Source organism: Hydra viridissima, unplaced genomic scaffold, assembly GCF_058129835.1.
Source record: "Hydra viridissima isolate aposymbiotic clone 2 unplaced genomic scaffold, HvirCarnegie_v1 scaffold_16, whole genome shotgun sequence".
Lineage (NCBI taxonomy): Eukaryota > Metazoa > Cnidaria > Hydrozoa > Anthoathecata > Hydridae > Hydra > Hydra viridissima.
The window spans coordinates 2,263,289-2,286,698 of record NW_028324315.1 but is presented as its reverse complement, the minus strand read 5'-3'; the positions used below and the strand labels follow the sequence as shown (position 1 = coordinate 2,286,698).

The 23,410-nt window shown below is 27.5% G+C and overlaps 2 protein-coding genes across 2 annotated transcripts; both read right to left on the bottom strand.

The window, feature by feature from the left end:
* Positions 1-1,308: 1,308 nt before the first annotated feature.
* LOC149877307 (bifunctional FAD diphosphatase/FAD synthase-like) lies at positions 1,309-3,257 on the bottom strand. Its single transcript, XM_090074031.1, has 2 exons — positions 2,931-3,257; positions 1,309-2,398 (listed from the first exon to the last, which is right to left on the bottom strand). Exons 1-2 carry the CDS (start codon positions 2,938-2,940, stop codon positions 1,704-1,706), a joined length of 705 nt encoding a protein of 234 aa, XP_089930157.1. The 5' UTR covers positions 2,941-3,257; the 3' UTR covers positions 1,309-1,703.
* Positions 3,258-9,938: 6,681 nt separating this feature from the next.
* LOC149877306 (uncharacterized) lies at positions 9,939-12,763 on the bottom strand. The gene is made up of 6 exons (XM_090074290.1): positions 12,345-12,763; positions 11,462-11,836; positions 11,125-11,180; positions 10,817-10,989; positions 10,550-10,709; positions 9,939-10,192 (listed from the first exon to the last, which is right to left on the bottom strand). The coding sequence occupies exons 2-6, from the start codon at positions 11,827-11,829 to the stop codon at positions 10,083-10,085; spliced, it is 867 nt and encodes a 288-aa protein (XP_089930416.1). The 5' UTR covers positions 11,830-11,836; positions 12,345-12,763; the 3' UTR covers positions 9,939-10,082.
* Positions 12,764-23,410: the final 10,647 nt, after the last annotated feature.

Below are 23,410 nucleotides of genomic sequence, written 5' to 3'. Positions count from 1 at the left end.
GCTCAATCCAAAAGTTTAACTTCGGACAAGAGTTTTTCTTTCTCCACGACATTGATCCCAAATTATTATTCAAACATTAGCTTAGCCTTCATTCTTGCCCGATATGAATCCCATAGAAAGTTGATGGGATGAGATAAAACGGAGGATGAAGAAATAAAAGCCGAAGAATAACCATGACCTTGGAGACCTCTTCAAGGACGGATGGAATAACGTCGAGTTGTCCGTTCTTTAGAAACTTGTCAATTTAGTACTATGTAGATTACAAGAATGCATCGAAATCAAGGGTAATCTGACAAAATACATGATTCGATGAAAAAATTTGTTTCTTCAATAAAACAAGAATGAAAGTAATTGAAAAGTTGAAACTTACAATACATATACTAATGATAATAGACCACACAATTATACTAACATTCAATTATTTTCTCCTATAATTCTTAAATGACAGCTAGGATAAAGTAATGTAAGTAATGTTTAGATATATACATACAGTGGCTCCAAAAAATATTGCCCCCTTCATCTCCTAAATAACCCTTAGTGTCAGTGTTCTATCCTGTTTAATCTTAATCAAATACATAGACATGAATGTATTTTGAGGCACAACCCTGGACAAAAGTTCATTAGAAATCCTAAACAATTTCTATGGATATTTGGTATTCTACAGGAATCTTATAGGACTTCCTTAAGATTTGTATAGAACTTGTATACACTTTACACAGAATATGGACCTACCTATTCCAATATACTTAGTACCAATATACTTAGAAATAAATTTCGCTACTTCTAATAACGTATACACTGAAAAATTCTTTCTCCCTCTTTGATTATTTAAAGCTACTACTTTAACTAGATAATTGGAAATCAGAACAAACAAAAGAAACATTAGGCTTTTAGGTTATTTGGTTATTTTTCTTTGTTGCCCTTTTTTCAAATAAAAAAAGTCTAATGAATAATTCCCAAACTTGTAAAAACTTGGAATAAAAAAAATAAAATATTGATATCTGGTGTACAAAAGCTTTTATAATTTTCTTTATGCTTTTTTCTTTATTAAAGCAAATTCGTTGTTGGTTTTAAGTCTGCATAATTAAAATGACGATCTCACTTTAAATCATGCAAAGGATTTAAACGTAAGTCATTTTCTAAAATGATTTCGGATATTTTTCTACTTGTTGTTTATCTTCTATATTTCATAACCCTTGATTTATGAAAAACAAAAAAATGGCTGGCATTAAAAAAACAACCTGTGTTGTTCTTCCAACACCACAGCTAAACTTTGATAGTTAGAAAAATATAACAAAACACAACTGCTGTAATAACTATACCAACTATGATAACTATGACATAATAATTATGTCTTTTAAGTAAAATATACAGTTGTTTTGAAAATATCTCCTACATAAAAATATATGACAATGTATGCAAAAAAACAAAAAACCTCTAAAAACAGACTTTTATTAAAAACTAAATCAAGAGAACTCTTGCAAAGAAGATTTAAAAAAGAATTACCCTTATAAAAAATGGAAAATTTATAAAAAATAGAAACTTAATCTTTTTAAATCTAAACAGTACAGTAGAATAAACAACTTGTTTCTTTTTATGTATTACCCAACAATAAAATAATAACATTTGTATAAATTATATCTATTTAAATATGATGTTCTTATGTATACATGATAAAATATATATGCACAAGTTTACAATAACTATAATTTATTTTCTCTACCAGATCGTTCAGAATTGACATTTTCTAAATTATAAGCAGGCAAGTAGTTGCCATTAGATAGAAGTAAAGAAGGGTTTTTCTGTGTGTTAACAGAATAACCAATTGATGTATATCCTTCATCATAAAGTTTGCAGTATGGAAGATTAAACATGCATAGAAACTCCCACACTTCACTATAACTCCAATCTAATATTGGCAAAACACGCATATATTGTGGCCAATCAGAGTCTGTCATAACAAAGGGTCGTAAAGTTAATGAATAAGGATCATGACGTCGTGTTCCCATTATAATGGATTTAATATTTGGATGGGATTTTTTAAGTTTTAACAATCCTTCTTTAATACGATCTTCAATAACAATCATTCTTAAATTAAAGTTGGTTTTGCATTCATCAATAAACATCTCGGTCTCAGGAAAAGGATCAGAACATTTAAAGTAGAGTCCTGTTATTTTTGGATACTGATTTGTGTAACGGTGCTTTAAAAAGGCCACCATTAGATGCAAAACAACTGTGCAATCTTTTCCTCCAGTGAATCCAATACAAACTTCTTCTTCACTATAAGTAGTATAGGTTTGATGCAAAACAGCCCAAGCACATTTGATTGCAGATGATATAGGTCTCATGTCAGTTGAGCTAAGATGGCTCTCCAAATCAGTAAATGATAATGATGAAACTGTAAAAGCATATATGTATGTTTGTATATATGTATGTATGTATGTATGTATGTATGTATGTATGTATGTATGTATGTATGTATGTATGTATGTATAAAATCTGTCTGTGTGTACATACATACATACATACATACATACATACATACATACATACATACATACATACATACATACATACATACATACATACATACATACATACATACATACATACATACATACATACATACATACATACATACATACATACATACATACATACATACATACATATATATACATATATATATATATACATATATATATATACATATATATATATATATACATATATATATATATATATATATATATATATATATATATATATATATATATATATATATATATATATATATATATATATATATATATATATATATATATATATATATATATATATATATATATATATATATATATATAAATCTGTGTGTGCTAGTGTGTATACATACAAATAGATATATACTAAAATTTTTAAAAATATCTAACCTGACTTCATTTTCCTAACGGATAAAAACTGTGCAGTTACTAACTTAAAATGTCTGACCCAACAAATATGAATATTATTCAGGATTGTGTAACAAATTAATAGACTAATTAATCATGTCATTTAACAGACAGCAATCAATGATTAACGTCCTAGTTTACCAACTGTGAACAAGAAGAGTGAGTGCAAGCACGACGTGGAGGCCGGTGTTACTAAGTGCCTTTGATAACAGAAAAAGTGGTCTTTTAACTATAAATAATTTTTAAAGCCAAAAATATTAATTCAGATTTCGTGAATTTTTAACTGGAAAAACTTTCTTTTTTTTTTTATTTAGGACGTTACGCATAAAAAAAAATATGACGCAAATTTCGGATGTAATTTTAGGAATTTTAAAATTCGTGCTTATACATTTTCGTGAAGCGCGTTATTTCAAAGAGTGAAGTTGAATTGCTCATTGCGTTCTCCATATTTAACTGCTTCAAATTTCATATTAATTGATTGATTTAGCCACGATTTACAAAACCCCACTGAATGATTAGCCACTTTTGCAGCAAATTACAATTTACAGTTTTATTTTTTATAAAATTAATGAATTTAAAAATTCTATAGATATACTATTTACAAAATTATTTAAAATCGTCATTAAAACGTGTTTAGTTGTTAACAACAATTACTTATAGTAAAATTTAATTGCGGAAATCATGGAAATGATGTGAAGTTTGCAAGGCTTGAAAACAGCAGAAGATTATAACAAAATAAGGTAAGGCACATTAGACAAGGTAAAAATAAAGTAAAAAATAATGTAAGCTATACAAGGTAAGGTACACAAGGTAAGGTAAAGATAAGGTAACAAAATAAGGTAAGGTATACAAGATACCTTAAATTATTTTGTTTTAATCTTTTTTTAAAACTAATTTTAATTCGATTTATTTCAAATAACTGATGTAGAAGTTTATACTTTATTCGTTATTATTTGTTATTAATCGTTTAAAAACCGAAAAACCAAATACTTTTTTGTTTTTAAAACATTTTTATATTTTTATCTAAATTAAAGTTATCTTGAAAAGATTTGAAATTTTTAAAATAATATATGATACAATGTTATTGCTGAATTATAACTTTAGTAATAAAATATATAACAGCAAAATTTTAACCAGAGATTAGTTAAAATTCGAAAAAAAAAATCTAAAAACTGATTATCGGTATGAATCAGAAAAAAATCAGAAAATTTAAAAAACGTCGACTGTAACAAGAACATTTTAACGATTGAATGGAATAAAAAAAATGACAAACCCAAACACGTTTTTAAACAAATGCGTTTTTATTATTTAATTTTGACGTCACGAAACAGAAAACGACGAGATTGTTAATCTTTCTTGCCTTCTGTTTTTCTGATCTTTGTTTCATACCAAAAATCTTATTTTTTAACACTCCAAAAATGGTAGATTAGTATGTCATAAACATCTTCTGACGATTGCAGCATATTACCCAGAGGACTATTATATTTATCTATATGTCGGTTGTTAGACATATAGATGAATATAATAGTTTTATTCTGAGTTATACTGTTGTAAATTTATTAACGTACTTTTATATATATATATGTATACTTTTTCGCTTTTACAAAATCATTCTTCTTTTTTCCAGCCCATTGACGTTTGTCTTCGCTTAAAAAACTCTTCCCCTTGGTTCAAAACATCAGGGGACGAGCAGAATCTATTTTCAATGATTTTATTCGCTTTAGGTGTTTCTGGCAAGTGAAACCTCTATCTTTCCGTCAATTTTCTGATTATCTTATTTTTTTGGTGGAACTTTGGTAATTTACTTCACAAACTCAATTATACAGGCTTCATTTATGACGTTGGTCACGCAGCATAAAGTATTAACTTTTTAGATCAATACAAAGATTTCATTTTGTAATTATTTCGTACTGCTGACAAGAATTATTGTAACCTCTGTTAATTATTATCTCTATTATTTACTAACTATTATCTATATAAATGAGAACCAAGACTGAAACGTATTGTGGCTTATGTTATAATGTTTTTATCACTTACATAATTATTATCGCGATAGCTACAGGACTACGTTTATTGGAAACTCGCATAACTTGCTGCTTTCTGCGGCCTCTTTGATGTAAAACAATGAGTTGCACATCCATCTCTTATACGTCCATGATCATACTAAAGGGGTAGGATTTAGTCCATTCCAAAAAAGTGAACTCAAATTTTAAAAAATTTGCATATATTTATAATATGTATACAACACAAATTAAGTACAAAAGATTTTGTTTTAACTTTATATTTTTCGTTGTTTCACGTGTAACTTTTTCATAAAATTGTTTATGAAAATACTTAGAACTATTTTTAAATTTTTAAATGACTATAAAATTACGTTAAATGCTTCTTATAATGGGGGAAATGACGAGTTATTTGGCGAATATTAATCCATATTACTGGTCTCATCACATGTTCAACTATCAATTACAACACATTTTATACTTTTCCAAAACGTAATTAATCCTATTTAATGCAGGAAACAATTTAATTAAAAACAATTTAAAAAATTACGATTTTCAAAATTTTACAAAATTTACAATTTCAATTTTTTAAAAAAGTTTTTGCACCACTTTGTTACACCAAGTTGGAAATCCTTCCAACAATTTTTCAACAAGTTTAACGTCGAGTTCATTTTATGAACCTTGCGGAGCTACTTAAAGCTTGTTCTAGAAGATCAAGCAAAAAAAAAATTAAGGTCTAAACCAAGATGCTTAGACTTCATAATTGATTGTACTTATTCCTTCTTTTTCGGTTAATTATTGTCTGTTGAGAATAGAAGAGTTTTTAGTGATGTGTGGATTTTTATTATAATTATCTTTGTAATACAAACCTTAATCTTCCCGAAATGCAAATCCCCATTGAAATAGATATTTTATTGACAATAATCCACACATCACTAAAATGTCACGATGTTCCTGTATTTTAAGAGTTTCTCCTGAACAAACTGTTCTCTTTTTAGAAGGTCAACTTATCTTTTTTTAAACGTCAAACATTCAATACAACTTCTCTCTAAAATTAAATTCAACTGAAAAGTATATTTAGAGTTATTAAGTTTGCTTAACATCTCTAATGTTATCTCTGGTGGTATTTCTCTAATGTTACCTCTGGTGGTATTTCTTTAATGTTACCTCTGGTGACATTTCTCTAATGTTACTTCTGGTGGTATTCCTCTAGTGTTGCATAACTCGCCCAGTTAAATCAGTTTTGAAGAAGGGATCGATTGACTCAAAACCTCCATAACAATCAAAAACAACTATCGGGGTAGTGTAGTTTACAAATCATAAATATTTGACTAGTTCACATTTAAATGGCGTACATTTGTTGAATATCAAAATACGAACCAACTTGAAGCATTGTGCGCCAGTTTATGTGAAACATTAAACCAGTTTGCATTCCAAATTGCACTTTACCCAGCCCACGTATACTCACCTACATATTTAATAAATTTTCTATTAGTAAGACCATTCATCAAAAACATTTGGCATTAGTTTTCAGTGAAAGAAAAGTTTAAAATTTTTTTTTATCTTCGTAATCATAGATGTGAAATTATTTTTATTTTCGTAATCATAGATGTGATTGTGAGTATGAGAAATCTCTTCGTTTGAAAAAGTGATCATTAAAAGTTAAAATACTATGTTTATTACTAACTAAAGAACGCCCTTGAACACTAAAACTTATGAGAAATAAAAATTTTAAATTTCAATGACTATTAAAAATGAAATTAAATGTTACTCCAACAAATACATTTTCTCCACAGTAAGATTAGCTCACATTAAGATTATCTTCACATTAAGATTATCTCCACAGTAAGATGATCTCCGCGGTAAGATTATCTCACATTAAGATCATCTCTAATTAACTACCTACTTTTGGTGTGACGCTTGTATTTGATAGAGCAAGCAATGAATTTTGAAATAGAGTGATTTTTTTCTACATAGTAAGGGTACAATTGGTTTCCAAAACAAGAGGACTCAACCGCATTAAAATTTTTTGAGGGTGTCAACGAAAGGAAATATTTGGAAAAAAGAGTCCTTCTCTGCAAGTCTTTGAAGAATATCAAAGTTTCTCAAAAACTTTCGACATTTGTTACATTTACTTTTACTGATACTTGAACTAACTGACATTCTTATTAATTGAGTTTTTACTTTTTTCAGCCGTGAAATACAAAACAAAAATAATAAAATCGTAACGAACTTATAAAGTTACGGTGGCGTGTGCTCTGACGTCAAAAAAAGGCCTATTCACCAGTGTCAAATTGCGAAAGAAGAAATTTGTTTTTGTGCCAGCATTTGGAAACCATATCGTTCTTTTTATTCAATAAGTTTTATTATTGATAGATTATCATTATGTATTTTTCATAAAGAAAAGAAAATAGTAAATATTAAAAATGATAAATAATAACATTAATAAATGAAAAAAACCATTTAAAAATATGATAATAAGAATAAGTAATAAAAATGATTTTTAAATGTATTAAAAGCAATAAATAATAAAAAGAAAAATGCTAAATGAAAAGCTAAAATTAAAAATGATTTAGCTTCTCTTTACTTTAATAAAAACTCTATAAATTATTTAATGCATCAGCTAATATATTAATTAGTGCACATTTACAATTTAATCGCTAACTGTAGAAAGGCATTAATTCTACAAATCCTGGTTTCGCAGGAAAGACAAAACGCTGTTTTGACATTTATCTTTCAAAAAAAAAAGGTATATTATCTTTTAGACCCGTACTAACCTTTCAAAAACTTGGATAAAAATGAAAAATCCAAGCTTGAAACAAGTATAAAGCATTTCATAAGAGTAAGAAAAAGGAAATGGAGAATGAGATGAGGAGTTTTTTCTAAAAGAAAAGTCAACCTCATGTAAAAAGATCGAAAGAAGTAAAGTTAATGCAAAAATTGTACAAAAGAATTCCAATTAGAAATGGTGTCGTGCACGAATCTAAGTTGCAACACTACGCTCTACAACGAAGCATGTTTTTTTTAAAGAGATTTGTAATGGGTTCTAAATTTTGTTGTTTTAAGAAATGTAAAATTTTACTCTTTTTTTTTTTCTGTATTCCATGAATAAAATACTGCGCCACATGTCTTTTTTTTTTTTTTTTTTTGTAAGAAATCAAGCAAATGGGTTTGTACTAGAAAGTTTCTTATTTTAAGGGTTTACAGCTCCAGTACTGAAAGTACAGTTTTTTACAGCTCCAGTACTGAAAGTACAGTTTTTTACAGCTCCAGTACTGAAAGTACAGTTTTTTACGGCTCCAGTAATAAAAGTTTCTTAAGAGTTTCTTAAGTTTCAGATTATCAAAAGAGAGAAAAAAAATAAATAAAATAAAATTTGAAAACACGTGTTAACATGCACGTTAAAATGTTTTACTGCCAACTCAAATGACTTGAATTCTATTAATATTATTAAATATAATACACACCTCAGATTTGTTTCCCTGAACAAAGCAAAAAACTCTCCTCGATCTCTTAATAAGTTTCTTATTGAAAAGTAACTTAGTACTAAAAATTTCTTAAAATTTTGGCACTTCTAGTATTTGTTTCCTATAAACACGTTTCTGATAAAAACAAAAAAAAAAAAAAAAAAGACAGCGTGTATATAACTTTCGCACCACCACCACCCTCCTCTGCCGCCCACCTCTAATTTTATTACAAGTTATGAAAGATCGTTTTCCAAAAATAAGAAAATGTATAAAAAGCAATATTTTTAGACCAACTTAATGAACTCTAAAGTCAATCTGAAAAAGTTAGAAAATTGTTCGAAAATGCTAATATTCGCCATTTTTCCAATGCGTGAAGAATTTAAAAAGTCAAAGTACTTTGAAATTAAAGATGGTTTTCACCACTGTTTAAATTCTTAAACTTTAAGTTTAATTTAGCAGCTAATGAAATGATTGTTTAGAAAATACTGGAAAAACTAATAATTCAATAACTTTTTGTTTTGCCTTTTTTTCCTTTACATTAAGTTAATTTTCCTTTTCAAATATCTATTATATTTATAAGCATCTGTTGCTGTTATTTAATTACATAATCATGCACAGCTTGATTGAAGCTTGATCCCAAAAATAAAAGTAAGAGTGTTCTTTAAAACGTTGTGCCCACATGAACTCTGACAAATAAGCGGTGGTATCTTGTCATGATTTGTGGGCCTGTGTTATGAATCAGAATTTATGAATCTTAATTCCAAGAATCTGCCATTATTCATGCTTAGATCGTTCACAGAAACATCAAACTCTAATGTTTATTGTTCTTTTATAATTGTTTTCTCGTGAGGCGCCAAATCTTCACATCAATACTGCGATTATAGTTTTGCTCGTTTCATTGAATATTACATCTAGGGCAGGTCATGGCTATAGAAAATAACCCGAAATCTCTGCATCAATGTATGCGCCTGTTAGTGTTTAGGGCTAATTTCAGTTATTGTAATGCTATCAAACTCAAGGATTGTAGGTCTTCTAGAAATTGCCATTTTAAATTTATTAGTAATAGATTTTAAAGTTCAAACAAAAGAAATCTATTCTGGTAATTTTGGACGCTTGATTTCAATGCAAACCCTGGCGGAAATAATTCCACAATCAAGCCGTAAAACCGGGCATGTAATTGTAATGCTTTTTTAAATTCGTCATCAAGTTGAAAAAATGGCGAATGTTAGTGTTTTCCTGCGATTTTTTATCTTTTTCAGATTGAGTTTAGAGTACATTAAGTTGGTCTTAAAGTTTTTTATATACGTTTTCTTATTTTAGGAGGATGATCTTTCATTATCTACAATAAAAAAACAGAGGGAGGTTCGTATTAGTGGGGGGGGGGGGGGTGCGAAAGCTAAATATCTTTTAGATTATTATGTAAAATTTTGAAGTTATTAAATGTATTTTGGATTGATCGATTTTAGCAGATTTCTTGCCAATAGCGATTTTTTTTTTTTAAAAAAAAAAAAGTTATGAAAATATTTATTCCGTTTGAGCCGATTTTAGTCTTTTCGCTTTTAAATATTCATTTTACACAAAAACTGCTGAGAAAAACTTTGTAGATTCTTTTTGAGCTTGGATTTTCCTATCGTCGTTCCCAAGTTTAGCTTCATAGAGTAAAAATTTTATTTGTGTTTAGAAGCATCTTTTCGACCAGGTGCATTCTTCAACTTAACCATTACACGATCTCGCATTTTGGATTCTTTCATATCAGGAAATGATATTTTTACAGCATCTTTAAATAAAGTAGATAAACAATCATAGTAAATAAAACAAATAGTTACTAAAAATAATCATTATTCTCAGTTCTGTTTAATTTCAATATTGTTTTTTCGCTGTAAATGATGTTGCAATTCAACATCTTTTCTTCTATTAGTAATTCCCCTTATTAAATTTTTGCATTCAATTTATACTCGCTCATAAATCCATACAAGTCTCTAAAATACCATCATATAAAATATCAACTTGTTCTTTGATTTCACACAGTTTCTTTTGTGCAATTCAAAAACATTTAGTAAAGAACTTTATCGACGAAATGTTACATAAACTAACATTTTCAAATTTCTGAGTCTGAAGAAAAAAGTATATTTACCAATTACAACTCTCCATAACTCAGATTTTTCAAATGGTATTTTTCCACCACTGCCCATCATATTCATTTTACACTGCAGCTTTACGGAAAAGACTTTGTCGATTATTTTTGAGGTTGCATCTTTGCCATCTGCACCCCCAATTTCAGACAGCTGTTTTATCTATATGGGAAGAACAATACCAAGTTAGAAGCTTTTTTTGAATTTTTTTTTTTTTTTTTTTTTAATGAGCAGAATGCTCATTAAAAACATAACAGCAATGAAATTACCAAATTTTTTCGGAAGTTTTCATCCTTTAATTGCTCTTCAACTATTTCATATTCATCTTTGCTCAAAAGAGGTGTAAACTTTTTAGTGACATTTTTCACCAATCTTTTTTCACGCATTTCGGTCATGAAGCTTGTAATCTCTTCCAAAGAGTTTAGAACAGTTCTTTGAAACTCTATTAGTTAAAAAAATAGGAAAACTATTGAAAAAAAAAGTCACTTTCATAAATTTAGCTTAAAATAACCCTTTATTGTAGCTTTCAAAATCAATGTTAAAAATAAACTGCCTTAGCCAAAACAATTTTCCTTACGTGCAGTTTCAAGAGGAAAAACTTGGGAGGAGCTGCATGGAAACAGTTGAAGTATCCTTGAAATGAAATTGAATAACAGATCATCACATAGTTTTATTAGGCTGAGTTAAATGTAATAAAACTGAATTAAATGTAATAAAACTGAGTTAAATGTAATAAAACTGAGTTAAATGTAATAAAACTGAGTTAAATGTGATAAAACTGAATTAAATGTAATAAAACTGAGTTAAATGTAATAAAACTGAGTTAAATGTAATAAAACTGAGTTAAATGTAATAAAACTAAATTAAATGTAATAAAACTGAATTAAATATATGTTAAATAATGTAATAAAAACCTGTTGGCCAAAGGGGATCTTGATCGAGAGCGTTTTGGTTCTCTTTTGAATTTTAAAGAAGAAGAAAAGGAAGAAGAAGTAGTGGTAGTAGTGGATGCAGTAGTAGTAGATGTAGTATTAGTAGTAGAAGAAGAACAAAAAGAAGAAGAAGGAAAGAAAGAAGAACAGAAAGAAGAAGAAAAAAAAGGAGAAGAAACATGATGAGCGCGGCTAACATCACTAACATTTTTGTTGTCAGTATCTACAAAATTAGATTGATTAAACACTGCATAATCACCACTAGAAGATTTCATCGGAGTTCGCAACTTAGTAATCACGGTATGGGGCCTCCTGTCCTTTTTACTGTTTATTCTTCCTCTTTTGTTCATTTTCGTACTATAAACAAAATGATGATAGTAAAATTAAAAAAAAAAACTTAAGGCACAGGTCTTGTTTGCCTCCTTTACACACAAGGTCAGACTTCAAACCACCACTAAAATACAACAACAGTCCGGGAAAGAAGAACGCAGTAACTGGAAGCCTGTAGGAACCATTCTTATATGTTAATATTTATGAATTCATTAATTCTAATTTTATTCTATTAATATTTATGAATTTTTATTAATATTATGAATTTTATTTTAACTCTATTAATATTTATGAATTCATTAATTCTATTATAGAATTAATTTCATTAATTCTATAAATTAACATAACTGTATAAATTTTGTAAATTAAAGCAAACATGGCAAAAACTTTATAAGTTAATTTAATAACATAAAAAGTTTTCAAATTAAAATTAGCATTCTTTAGAATTTTTTCTTTTCTTAAAATTTTTTTGTCCCTCGGCTATAAAGTGACAAAGTCTCGTAAAACTCAAAACAAAACAAAAATCAAAACTTACTCAGCTCACTCTTGATATTCGCAGATTTTAAAGCCTGTATGCCAGAAGTCCTTTTTATTTCTGTTCTCAAAGCGCACTAATGTAGTTGTCATTCGCAAATGGCTCATTAGAGAGTTAGTTAAACATCTTAATGATAGACGATATTTCCTCCAGATAGCACGTTTTTTATTTTTTGTTTATATTGATTTTAAAATACCGTATATACTTGTGAATAACCCGCAAATTGTCTTCAGCTCCTCATTAAAATTAATAATCCCTCTCATTAAGAGTATCCTCTCTTTCCTCCCTCTTCCGCCAAAATTAAGTCTAAGGGAATTATTTGTTTAAACCCTTCAGACGCTCGAAAGACTGTTTGTCAGTGAGTATGTATGACATCACTCGATTTAATCGCCTTCTGCTTTAGACGTCTAAAACGCGCTAGCAGCACACCAGAAATATATATGTATATATATATATATATATATATATATATATATATATATATATATATATATATATATATATATATATATATATATATATATATATATTGAGGTTTTTTGATAAAAAGTTAAAGACTTTTTTGTCGTTATGTAACAAAACACATTGAATTAAAAAAATTGCTTAAACAAAGATCTTAATAATATTAATTCAAAGCCCGATATTCAGAAATTTGTTTTCTAAGCTACCTGCTTAAATCAAAGAAAGTAAATCTGCAAATTAGGTATACTATGGTTCCGCAAAATCAGTTTCTTTTATTTTAAAGCATAGAGTACCTTTTAAATAATTTTCATTGAATTTCGTATTCAAACTTTTTTTTGTAAAATTTTATTTCTATAAACATTATTTTTAAATCTTTTTCAAAAAATTTTTTTTTTTGAAATAAAATTGGCATAATTTATGTAAAAGCGTGGTGAATGTCGACGGTTTTATTTAATACAAATCCAATGTTGATCCAATATGTTTAGTTTTGGATTGGTATCAATCAAAAATATATACTAATATATAACGAATATGTAATAATATATTCAGCTTATATAATAATAAATGAAATATTTTCAATATTTTATCAAGTCGTATATATAACTTATGTAAATACCAGTATGTTGTGCTAATATTGCACAACATAACAAAATAATCTGCTACAACTAATTGCATCTAATTATATCTCAATTGTATTTAAATATTTTCAATAACTGATTATTTTTTAGAAAGATGTGCAAATAGAAACTATTTTTAAAAGATTTAAAATAGTGTTCCCAGCAGCCAAAAAGACTTCTAAAATGCATCTAATATACATCTGAAAACTGGTCTAAAAGACGTCTGAACTCACGTCGTGAATGAACGCTAAATAGACTCCTCTCTTATAAGCGTCTTTTAAATGCACTTTATTAAATAAAAAGTAAATAAAATAGATGTCTATTGCGCATCTTTTATGCATTTAAAATGAAGCACTTTTATCAAGTAAAATGTATCTAAAAGACATCTATAAGATAGACATCCATTTAGCGTTCTTTTACGACGTGAATTCAGACATCTTTTAGACCAGTTTTTAGATGAACATTAGATACATTTTAGATATCTTTTTTCCGAATGACTTAACTTTAAAAAGCCTTTAAAAATTTATACAAATAAAGAAACAAGTAGGTTCATATTGTTGAAATTTATTGAGCAAGATTAAAAAACAAAGGTTTACAATAAAAAACTATAGTTCTGTATTGAGTCCGCCAACTCGCTGTTCCACGTCATTGGTATCTAAAATATAATATATAATCGCATGTAAATAAATGCATGTCAGTAAATGTACTAATGCTATAAAAGACATGTAGAATTATTAAAAAATCTGTTTACATGAATTATATATAAATTTTCATTCGGTTTGTTGTTAAATTTTATAAAACATCAAAGATAGAAAATATGACAAGTTTTTCTGGTACAAACCTTATTAAGCAGTTTCTTTTTCTTTGTTCCCCTCTTCATCTTCCATCTGAAGAAAATAAAATTATTATTATTATTATTATTATTATTATTATTATTATCATTATTATTATTATTATTATTATTATTATTATTATTATTATTATTATTATTATTATTATTATTATTATTATTATTATTATTATTATTGTTATTATTATTATTATTGTTATTATTGTTATTATTATTATTATTATTATTATTATTATTATTATTATTATTATTATCATTATTATTATTATTATTATTATTGTTATTATTATTATTATTATTATTATTATTATTATTATTATTATTATTATTATTATTATTATTATTATTATTATTATTATTATTATTATTATTATTATTATTATTATTATTATTATTATTATTATTATTATTATTATTATTATTATTATTATTATTATTATTATTATTATTATTATTATTATTATTATTATTATTGTTATTATTATTATTATTATTATTATTATTATTATTATTATTATTATTATTATAGTAATAATAACAATAATAATAATAATAATAATTATTATTATAACAATAATAATAACAAAATCGATTTTACAAAATCACCATAGTAAATGACCGCCATTAAAGAAACGTGCATCTAGAATGATGGAAACTCATATAATTCATAATAATTATAACATAAACTTATAATAATTATAACAATAATGATAGTTAATTTAAAAATGTATCATCAATTTATCTGTTTTACCTACCTCTCACTGTCGTCTTTGCTAATTTTCTCGACTAAATTTTTATAATAATATTATATAATATTATTATATAAATAATAATAATATAATATTTTTATAATAATATATAGTGTTTCTTAATAACGCCAGCCTACCACTTAAGCAGCTTTTGGCGTTATTTAAAATATATATTATTATAAAAACACACATTTATATTAAAATTATATTTTAATCTACAAATAAAAATATCGATAATAATATTTTCATCTTTTAGATTTTTATATTAAATGTTACTTTTTTATAAATATATCAATTTAATAATAACTTTTTATCTTTTAGATCATGATCATTTTAGTAAAATGTTATGCACTGAAACCATGAAAATATTTCGTTGTATTAGCAAGTAATTTATAATACCATACAACTTTATTACTTAAAAGTCATTAAAAATGATTATCATTATGACTTATGCCGTACATAGATTAGTATAAACTTAGCTACTTATAAATTTTTACTTCTTTTATTTTATTTATTTCTAGAAACGAGTTTCCGTCATTCTAGATGCACGTTTCTTAATGGCGGTCATTTACAATGGTGTTTTGTAAAATTAATTTTTTGTTAAGTAAAAATTTTTTTTCAGTTATAACTGATCTATAAAAGACATCTTAAATACATCTATACTTAACCGAAAAAAGATATTCGTGTATTAATCCAGTTTATACATCTAATTTGCGTCTACAATGGGACATTAATAGAATCCTTGTATTTAGACGTTTTTTCGTTGCCTAATATACGTCTGGATGGATACATGGATGAGTATATTTATACGCATCCATGATAGATGCAAATTAGAGTAGTCTTAGATAGTCTAAAAGACGTCTTTTGGCTGCCGGGTTAAAACCATTTTTTCTCTACAATTTTTATTAAATCGTCCACTAAAATTAAGAACAGAGCTAATATTTTTGTTTTATATGACTATTTAAGCCAAATGGAACTGGAAAAACTTCAACAACTTTTAATTCTTTAAAAGATTTAGTTCTGAACATGCCTTGAAGGCAATCTAATTGTCTGCAAAAGAGATTTGTGACGAACAGTTTGTTTTTTACGTTGGTTTAGTGCTAAGTTTTTAATTTTTTAACATTCTGAGAGTATGCTAAAATGATTTATAAAAAAATTGCTTATACTTTATAATTCTTTTTTTTAGCTGTTGGCATCGCATTTGTAACCAAAATAATTTAATACATACAATATTTTACTTAAAATCATTTGTTAAAGATGTAAAGATAGATCAATAAGAATCATTATTGCTCTGACGGTGCATCTGATGATGTAACTAAAAATACATTTGATGGTGTATCAAGCCAGAGTTTGATAAATGTATCTATTTATCATCCCTGCAAATAATTACCACAGCGACCACACATGAATGGACCTAATGCTTTCTCTTGAATTCCTAATTTTTAATATACAACTGTATACTTTAATGCATTTGTAAAATTTTGTATACTTTATTGCATTTGAAAATGGGAGTTCAATACAAAGTATAAATATTCTCGACCAAAATTGCCTATCGGCAAATTTTGGTCAAAAACTGTGGCATGAAACATATCACATGTTTCATGTCACATGAAGTTTTCTAATTCCCATTTAAATAAAACAACAGTTTAATTCAATAAGGTCCCAAATGTCTTGCTTAGCCAAAGGAAAATGAATAAACTTGATGTTCACTCGGCGTTCGGTAATTTTTGACATGAGGAATCAGATCAAATATAAGAAAATTTAAAATTAGGTTTATTAACTAAAGAAGATAAACTTTCAGTTAGAGAACAAAAAAGGCCTAACGAAAACTAAGTTTAGTGAAGCACTGAATATAGTTATAGACACATCTAAACAAGGCTTTGTTTAAACAAGCACGAGACAAAAAGCCAGGAGGACTTTTGAGCAAGCGGAGATATTTTCTCAAACAACTTGCGTTGTAATGTCAATATAGTCCTCAGAATTAAACACTTATTGAAAGCAGTATGGGTGGTATAGACCTGAATGCCTTTAAATTGTATTACATCATAATGTCATAGCTAACTTTAAATCAATTCGTTTGGTAGCACATGTCTGCAACTTTACATAAGCTATTAGAAAATGGATACCAAGTTGCAGATTACTTTGAATTATCTATTAATATATATTCTGAAAAGGTGCAATAAAAGAAAATCAGAAATTCTCAGCTGAGTTCGGTAATTTTTGTTTCATAAAAATTCCCTCGACTTCTTTGCTGATAGTTACAATGTCAATGACCAAAAATAAAGAAATGATTAAATCTGAGTTACAGTGGCATCATACGGTCCGCGTCAAAATGTTAAGATCACTTCATAAAATTTTACGATTTCTTTATTAAACTATCATTTAAATTTTTATTTTAGGTAATAATATGTAATCTAATAAATATTTAATAAATATAGCTTACATATATGCATAAATATCTAAAAAATTTAGACTTATATAAAAAAAAATTGAAATGGTGAATTTGTTCAAAGCGACAAAATTTTAAAACCACTTTGTTTTGTAAAACATTTTGAATTGAATTTTATTCTAAATTTTTTTTATATATATTGTATCAATTTATTTTTTTAAATTAAATTCGTTTTAGATTATCTTGTTTAACTTTAAAAATTGCGCAAAGCTAAAGACGATCACTGATCACGAGCGTGGTAAAATTGATGCTCTTTATTCAAAGAACGTAAGTGAAAGAGAAATAGCAAAAAATATAAGCAGATCGAAGACTCCCGTTCATAATTATCTAAAAGGAAGAAGCGAAAATGTGTTTAAGAAGACAAGAGGACGTAAAATGATAACAAACGGGTTCAACGAGCAATTTTTGAGTTAGTAAGCAATTCAACAATCACTGCTGAGAAGATTAAAAGTGCTTTTATCATTAGTCGCCATTATTCAAACTAATCACCGAGTTAATCGTAAGAGATTAAAAAGAAAACCAGCAATTACTCTAAGACAAAAAGAAGCTAGACTTGAGCTTGCTAGAAATTGCATTGAAACAAGGTTAGATTGGAATAATGGTGTATGGTCTAATGAAAAGAAGTTCAATTTATGGACCTGGTTGTTATCAGTATTATTGGCATGATTAAAGAAAGGAAAAAAAAAATTTATTGAGACGTAATTTTGGAGGTGGTAGTTTAATGGTTTGGGCAGCTTTTAAAAGAAGAGGAAAATTAAACATTGTATTTGTTAAAGGTACTCTACATTCTGAAGACTATACAACACAACTTAAAGAAATTTTGTCACCTTGCTTTAAAAAAAATAAGTAACAGAAATTCAATTTTTCAACACGATGGAGCTAAAATCATACAAAAAATTGGTTATAAACAAAAAAAATGATTATTTTTTCAATGGCCTTTCAAATGATCCAGACTTAAATCCTATTGAAAATATATGGAATTTGGTTCTTTTGGTTTACGCAAATGGAAAGCAATTTGATAATGTTAATGAAGTAAAAAAAAGGTAAAGGAATGCTATAATAGTCAGAGTACTAATTAGAAACAAGATTTTCTTACCACAAATAGATTCCCCAAATAAAAATTTGTCTCCTGATAATTTCAGTGTTCAATGATTAAAAACTAAGTGGAATCAACTCTAGACTTGTATGTTGACCCTGTCAAATGATTCTGTACAAATAAACCCTTCTAAGATTTTTGAGTTTCTTAGAATGTAAGTTTTAATAAAAAATGTTACTAAATTTCATAACGATTTATGTCGGATTTATGTATTACGAAAGAGGGTGGACGGAGATGAGGAAAGAGAATGCAAATAGAAGGGACATATGAAGATTAAAAACTTTGGGCATTTAAATGTTAAAGTATGATCAGGTGTCACAAATGTTCACAACATTTATGACACCTGATCATATTTTAACATTTAAATGCCCAAAGTTTTAATTGTTAATTAGGTAATAATTAGGTTCATTTTTCGGTATGAGTTCAAGCAAGTGTCAGAGCACGAGGATAAAAACCTTTTTGTACAATCTCTATTTCTCTCCAGCATATCCTCAATTAAAGAGTTTGGTGAATCTTTTGGAAAATATCTCTAAAAAAAGGCTATGTCATTCTTTACCAAATGCTATTCATATATCCATATATATTGCCAACTAAATCATGGTGGCATACTTTAAGATCAAGTATCAAAATATGCCACAATGACTTAGTAGGCTACATATATGGATAAGTTGTCTAGAGTGCTGATTCTATGTAAGCTAGTACTGGGTCAGAAGTAGGAATGAGTAAATGAAGCAGAGAACTATAAAATGAATGTCTCAGTAACAAATTAGAAATATAAAATGAACGTAAGGAGTCTTTTTCTTTTTTTTTTTTCCTTTTTCTGATTTGCTGATTAACTAATATTACATAATATAATTTTTCAAGACATCTTTAAACCATTTTCCAGCAGACGTGGATTTCCATCTTTATTAAAGAGATATGCTTGTCGCATATTTCTTTGTTAAAATGAGTAATTCTAAAATATAAAGGTATTTGCGACGTCACAAGCGTCGTCTTTACAAAAAGATCAGATATACGAAGAGTTACGCAACAGGAAAAAGTCTCGAAATTAAAAATCTTAATCCTTCATTTACCAACCAAATATTTTCAACTTCATTTAACAACCAAATATTTTCAACTTCATTCACCAATCAAATATTTTCTAAGTGTTTTTTAACGATGTGACTTAAATTTTTAAGTAAATTTGAATTTCAATTACAAATGAAGCTTATTCTCTTCTTGTCAATGGAGTTTTCAGAGTTGTGTCCTGAATAAGGGACCAAGTTGTTCAAACTTCAAAAAATAATCTTTAACTTTAAAGTTAAAGATTTAGCAAAAAAAAAACTTTAAAAATTGTCAGTTTTTTATTTTAATTATTTATTTATTTTTTTTTTTTAGAGAAAAATTTAAAAAAAAAGGATTTGAACTTTTTTTTTTTTAAACACAAAATCCAAGCTTGTGTTTCAGGATTACTCTGTTTGTAAGAAGATTTCCACATAATTTAACATAATTTAACATAATTGTAGATTTCCCCCATATAGCGACATAGTTTAAATGGAGTGTTAATCAGTCTGATGTTAAAATATCGTTTTTACTTTACAATTAGGAGGTTTCTTGCTCAATATAATTGAACAACACGTATTAAAATCTAAACCCATGACGTTATGGTTTCTTATAAATGTATTTTTGATTTATATTCCGTTTTCGTTGCTCTAGGCAAAGAAATTTCCGACGCAAGAAACTTAAAAAATTAATGCGTGCTATTTGAAACCTTCTTTCTCGTCTATCACATGTCTGTTGATTTTTTGTATTCTTACTTATGTATTATTTGTATTCTTTATTTATATTTCAAAGGTTTATAATTTTGTTTAAAAAATGCTTTGAAAAGTTTTTTTTTCTTTTGGTCGTAAAAAAAAAAAAGTTGCGTAACGATTCACCTCATGCAAAAACCAAATCTTTAAATGCGGCAACAAAAAACACAAACAATCTTTAAACTTACCTAAAGATTTTATCGAAAATGTAAATAAAAATCAAAGGCTCTGTCATATGTAGTCGTCATAAGAATACATTTTGCAACAGGTTATCATAAAGCTATGCAAACTAAAATCAAGAAGTTCTTACATACTTCAAAGGCATTAGCGACTGCTCTTGATTCTCGTAAAATAAACACAGCTATGATTCTTTATCATCCCCCCCCCCCCCCATTGCCCTCCCCACCCTTAGCACCCCATATCATATTAATTTTTCGTAATTATTTGAGTACTTGGAGAAAATATTTGGTGCAATGGCTAATGAGGGCCGAATGAGATATTAAACACGGGGGCCAAAAGAGATTTTAGAAAAGCATAGAATAGAATTCAAAACATAACAGTAGCTTTGAACATACGAACTAATTTTTTTAAGTTTCATAATTTTATTATAAAATTTATAGACGGGTTTATCTGTTTGAATTTTAAAAACTTTATAAACTTAATTTATGCTTAATTTATGCGGGGTTTATGCTAATTTAAAAAGAATTCTTTTTTAAGCCTCTATTTTTATTAAAGCCGATAAGCAACGGAAATGTGGCAAATGTAACATCGATATTCTCTACTAAATAATTAATTTTCATTCACATATTTTCAATAACAAAACTTTTAGAAAGAAAATTTCTTTGGAATATGATACAAGTGAGCTTTTGTCTGTGGGAGAAAAAAAGTTTTGCGCAAAGCGATTTGTTTTCAATAAAACGACCCTTCTCTTACGTGTTAAACGCCGCTTCTTTTTTAGGGTGCTAAAAAATGTGACGTAACGTTTCCCTTTTTCTGGCTCGATTTTCTAAAAAAAAAAAGCAACTTACATTTAGAAAATTACGACTTATCAAGTCTTGTAAAGTTTTGATCTTCATAACTACTTTGTAAATCATCGCTATCTTTGCATTCATCTTTGCTTTCGTCGATGATCGAAGAACCGTTCTCGAAATCTGAGCAACAGTTCATTGTTCTCGATAACGTTGAAAGGAACGGAGTCGAATTATATCGTAACGGTAGTGTGGCACTTCGTTTTCGGCTAACAAAAGTTCCTGTAAACTTTCTTATGTCATCACACGCGTAAGGCATGAGATAAAAATCTCTCTCTTTGTGCACGGTTGGGTTTGAGATTGACCACGACATGGTTTTTCTGACTTGAGGTTTTGATAATTGTTGCTGGTTGTCACTTATGAACTTGTTTATAAATTCTTCTTTTAATGCAGACTCAGTTGCGTAGGCAAGCGAACCAGAAGACTCATCAAGCGAAATGCCAAATCCATTCATATATGAAGATTTATACGCTGCAAGATTTGCTTCTCTCGGGTTACACATTTCCAAAAGTGGACGCGAATATCTTGCTGCTTCTTGTTGAACTTCTTATTTCTACTAAAAAGCTTAAAAGCCAAAAAAACAAAGTTTTGTTTTACGGCAGAAAACAAAACAAAAAATATAAACAAAATAAAACAAACTAGCAATTAAAACTTTTTAAAAAAAAACTTTATAACAAAAAAATCGCACCTGATTGATCTGTTTTAAGCTTGCTTCGTCGCAAACACAAAGGCAAATTAAACAACCAATAATCTATTCTTTGACTTTCTAGTACTTAAATAATTAATGTTATCGTATTGCTTGGTATGCCCTCGTTTTGTGTCGTTTTAAAAAAAAGTCAGCGAGATTTTTAGTTTGTGTCAATGTAAACGTATTTTCTTTTGTGTACAGCAAATAAATATGTGTACACGAGCATGTTCGTGGGTGTATATATATATAGATATATTTATAATGACGTCACAAATTCAAAAATTAAAAATGTAAATAAATACTTAGCTCGTCGAACAAATGGATTGGCATGGCAACATATTACATTTTTTAATTTTTTATTATCATTCACTGCACTGAAAATTATTGTTTTTCGGTAGCATTGTTATAATAAATCGTTAAAACCTTTCCGTGTTTTTCTTCTCTTTACATTCTTGCTATTGAGATGTTAAGAAGAGCCTCCTTTGTGAAGTACGAATTGCTGACACCGATAAAGGCTATAAACTTAAACTACTGTCACTAGGTTACAGTTAAAAGTGATATTTTGGACAGTCTGCAATCTTAAAGTATTTTTATCATATGGCTTTTTTTATAAATTATTTTTTTATATTTTGTTATAACTATTACAGTATAAATATAAAGCTCCTGTTACATTATTTCATAAAAAGTGTAATCAGAAAAAGCTTTAAAAGTTTTCCAGCCACGAATGGTTGCACTTCAATAGTTGGAAGATGATCAAAAAATAAATAAATTTTCTTGGGTTGGGAATAGGATTACAGGGGGAAAAAACTAAAAAATAATCTGTGATAAAGAGGTGAATTTTCATTTATGTGACACGAATATTTCTTTACAACTCACATGAGACTTTAAAGTTCACTAATTCAATATCTTTTTATAACTTGAGTTTTGGGAGGTATGAAAAAAATACCAGAAAATGTAAAAAAAATAAAGATGGTGCGAAAAGTTTTAAACTGATTTCCTCTTCATCTTCTTTTCAAACCTTCATCCTCTCCTTAAATCTACTGTTAGTGATAACTATTTCATCAACTAAACTTAATTGATCAGTAAATTTTATAGAAGTGGTACAAAATTTTATCAACCAGCAAGTTTAATTATATTTAAAAACTCCAAAGAGAATTTGAGATTCTGAAAGTTAAAATACAAGAATATCCAGTCGAAGTTCAGAGAAATAACTCAGCAGCAAAATAATTATTAAAGATGTCTCAACAAAAGATGACTTAGCAACAAAAAGAAGATTGATAATTTTGAGAGTTAGTTCATATTATAAAAACTCGTAACAAGACAGGTGGGATCCAATG

Excerpts from the sequence above, each read along its gene's own strand:
- LOC149877306 (XM_090074290.1), bottom strand. The coding sequence starts at position 11,829 with ATGAACAAAAGAGGAAGAATAAACAGTAAAAAGGACAGGAGGCCCCAT. Across the intron at positions 10,990-11,124 it reads TTTTCCTCTTGAAACTGCAC|AGTTTCAAAGAACTGTTCTA; the intron begins GTAAGGAAAATT and ends TTTAACTAATAG. Across the intron at positions 10,710-10,816 it reads AAAACTTCCGAAAAAATTTG|ATAAAACAGCTGTCTGAAAT; the intron begins GTAATTTCATTG and ends CTTCCCATATAG.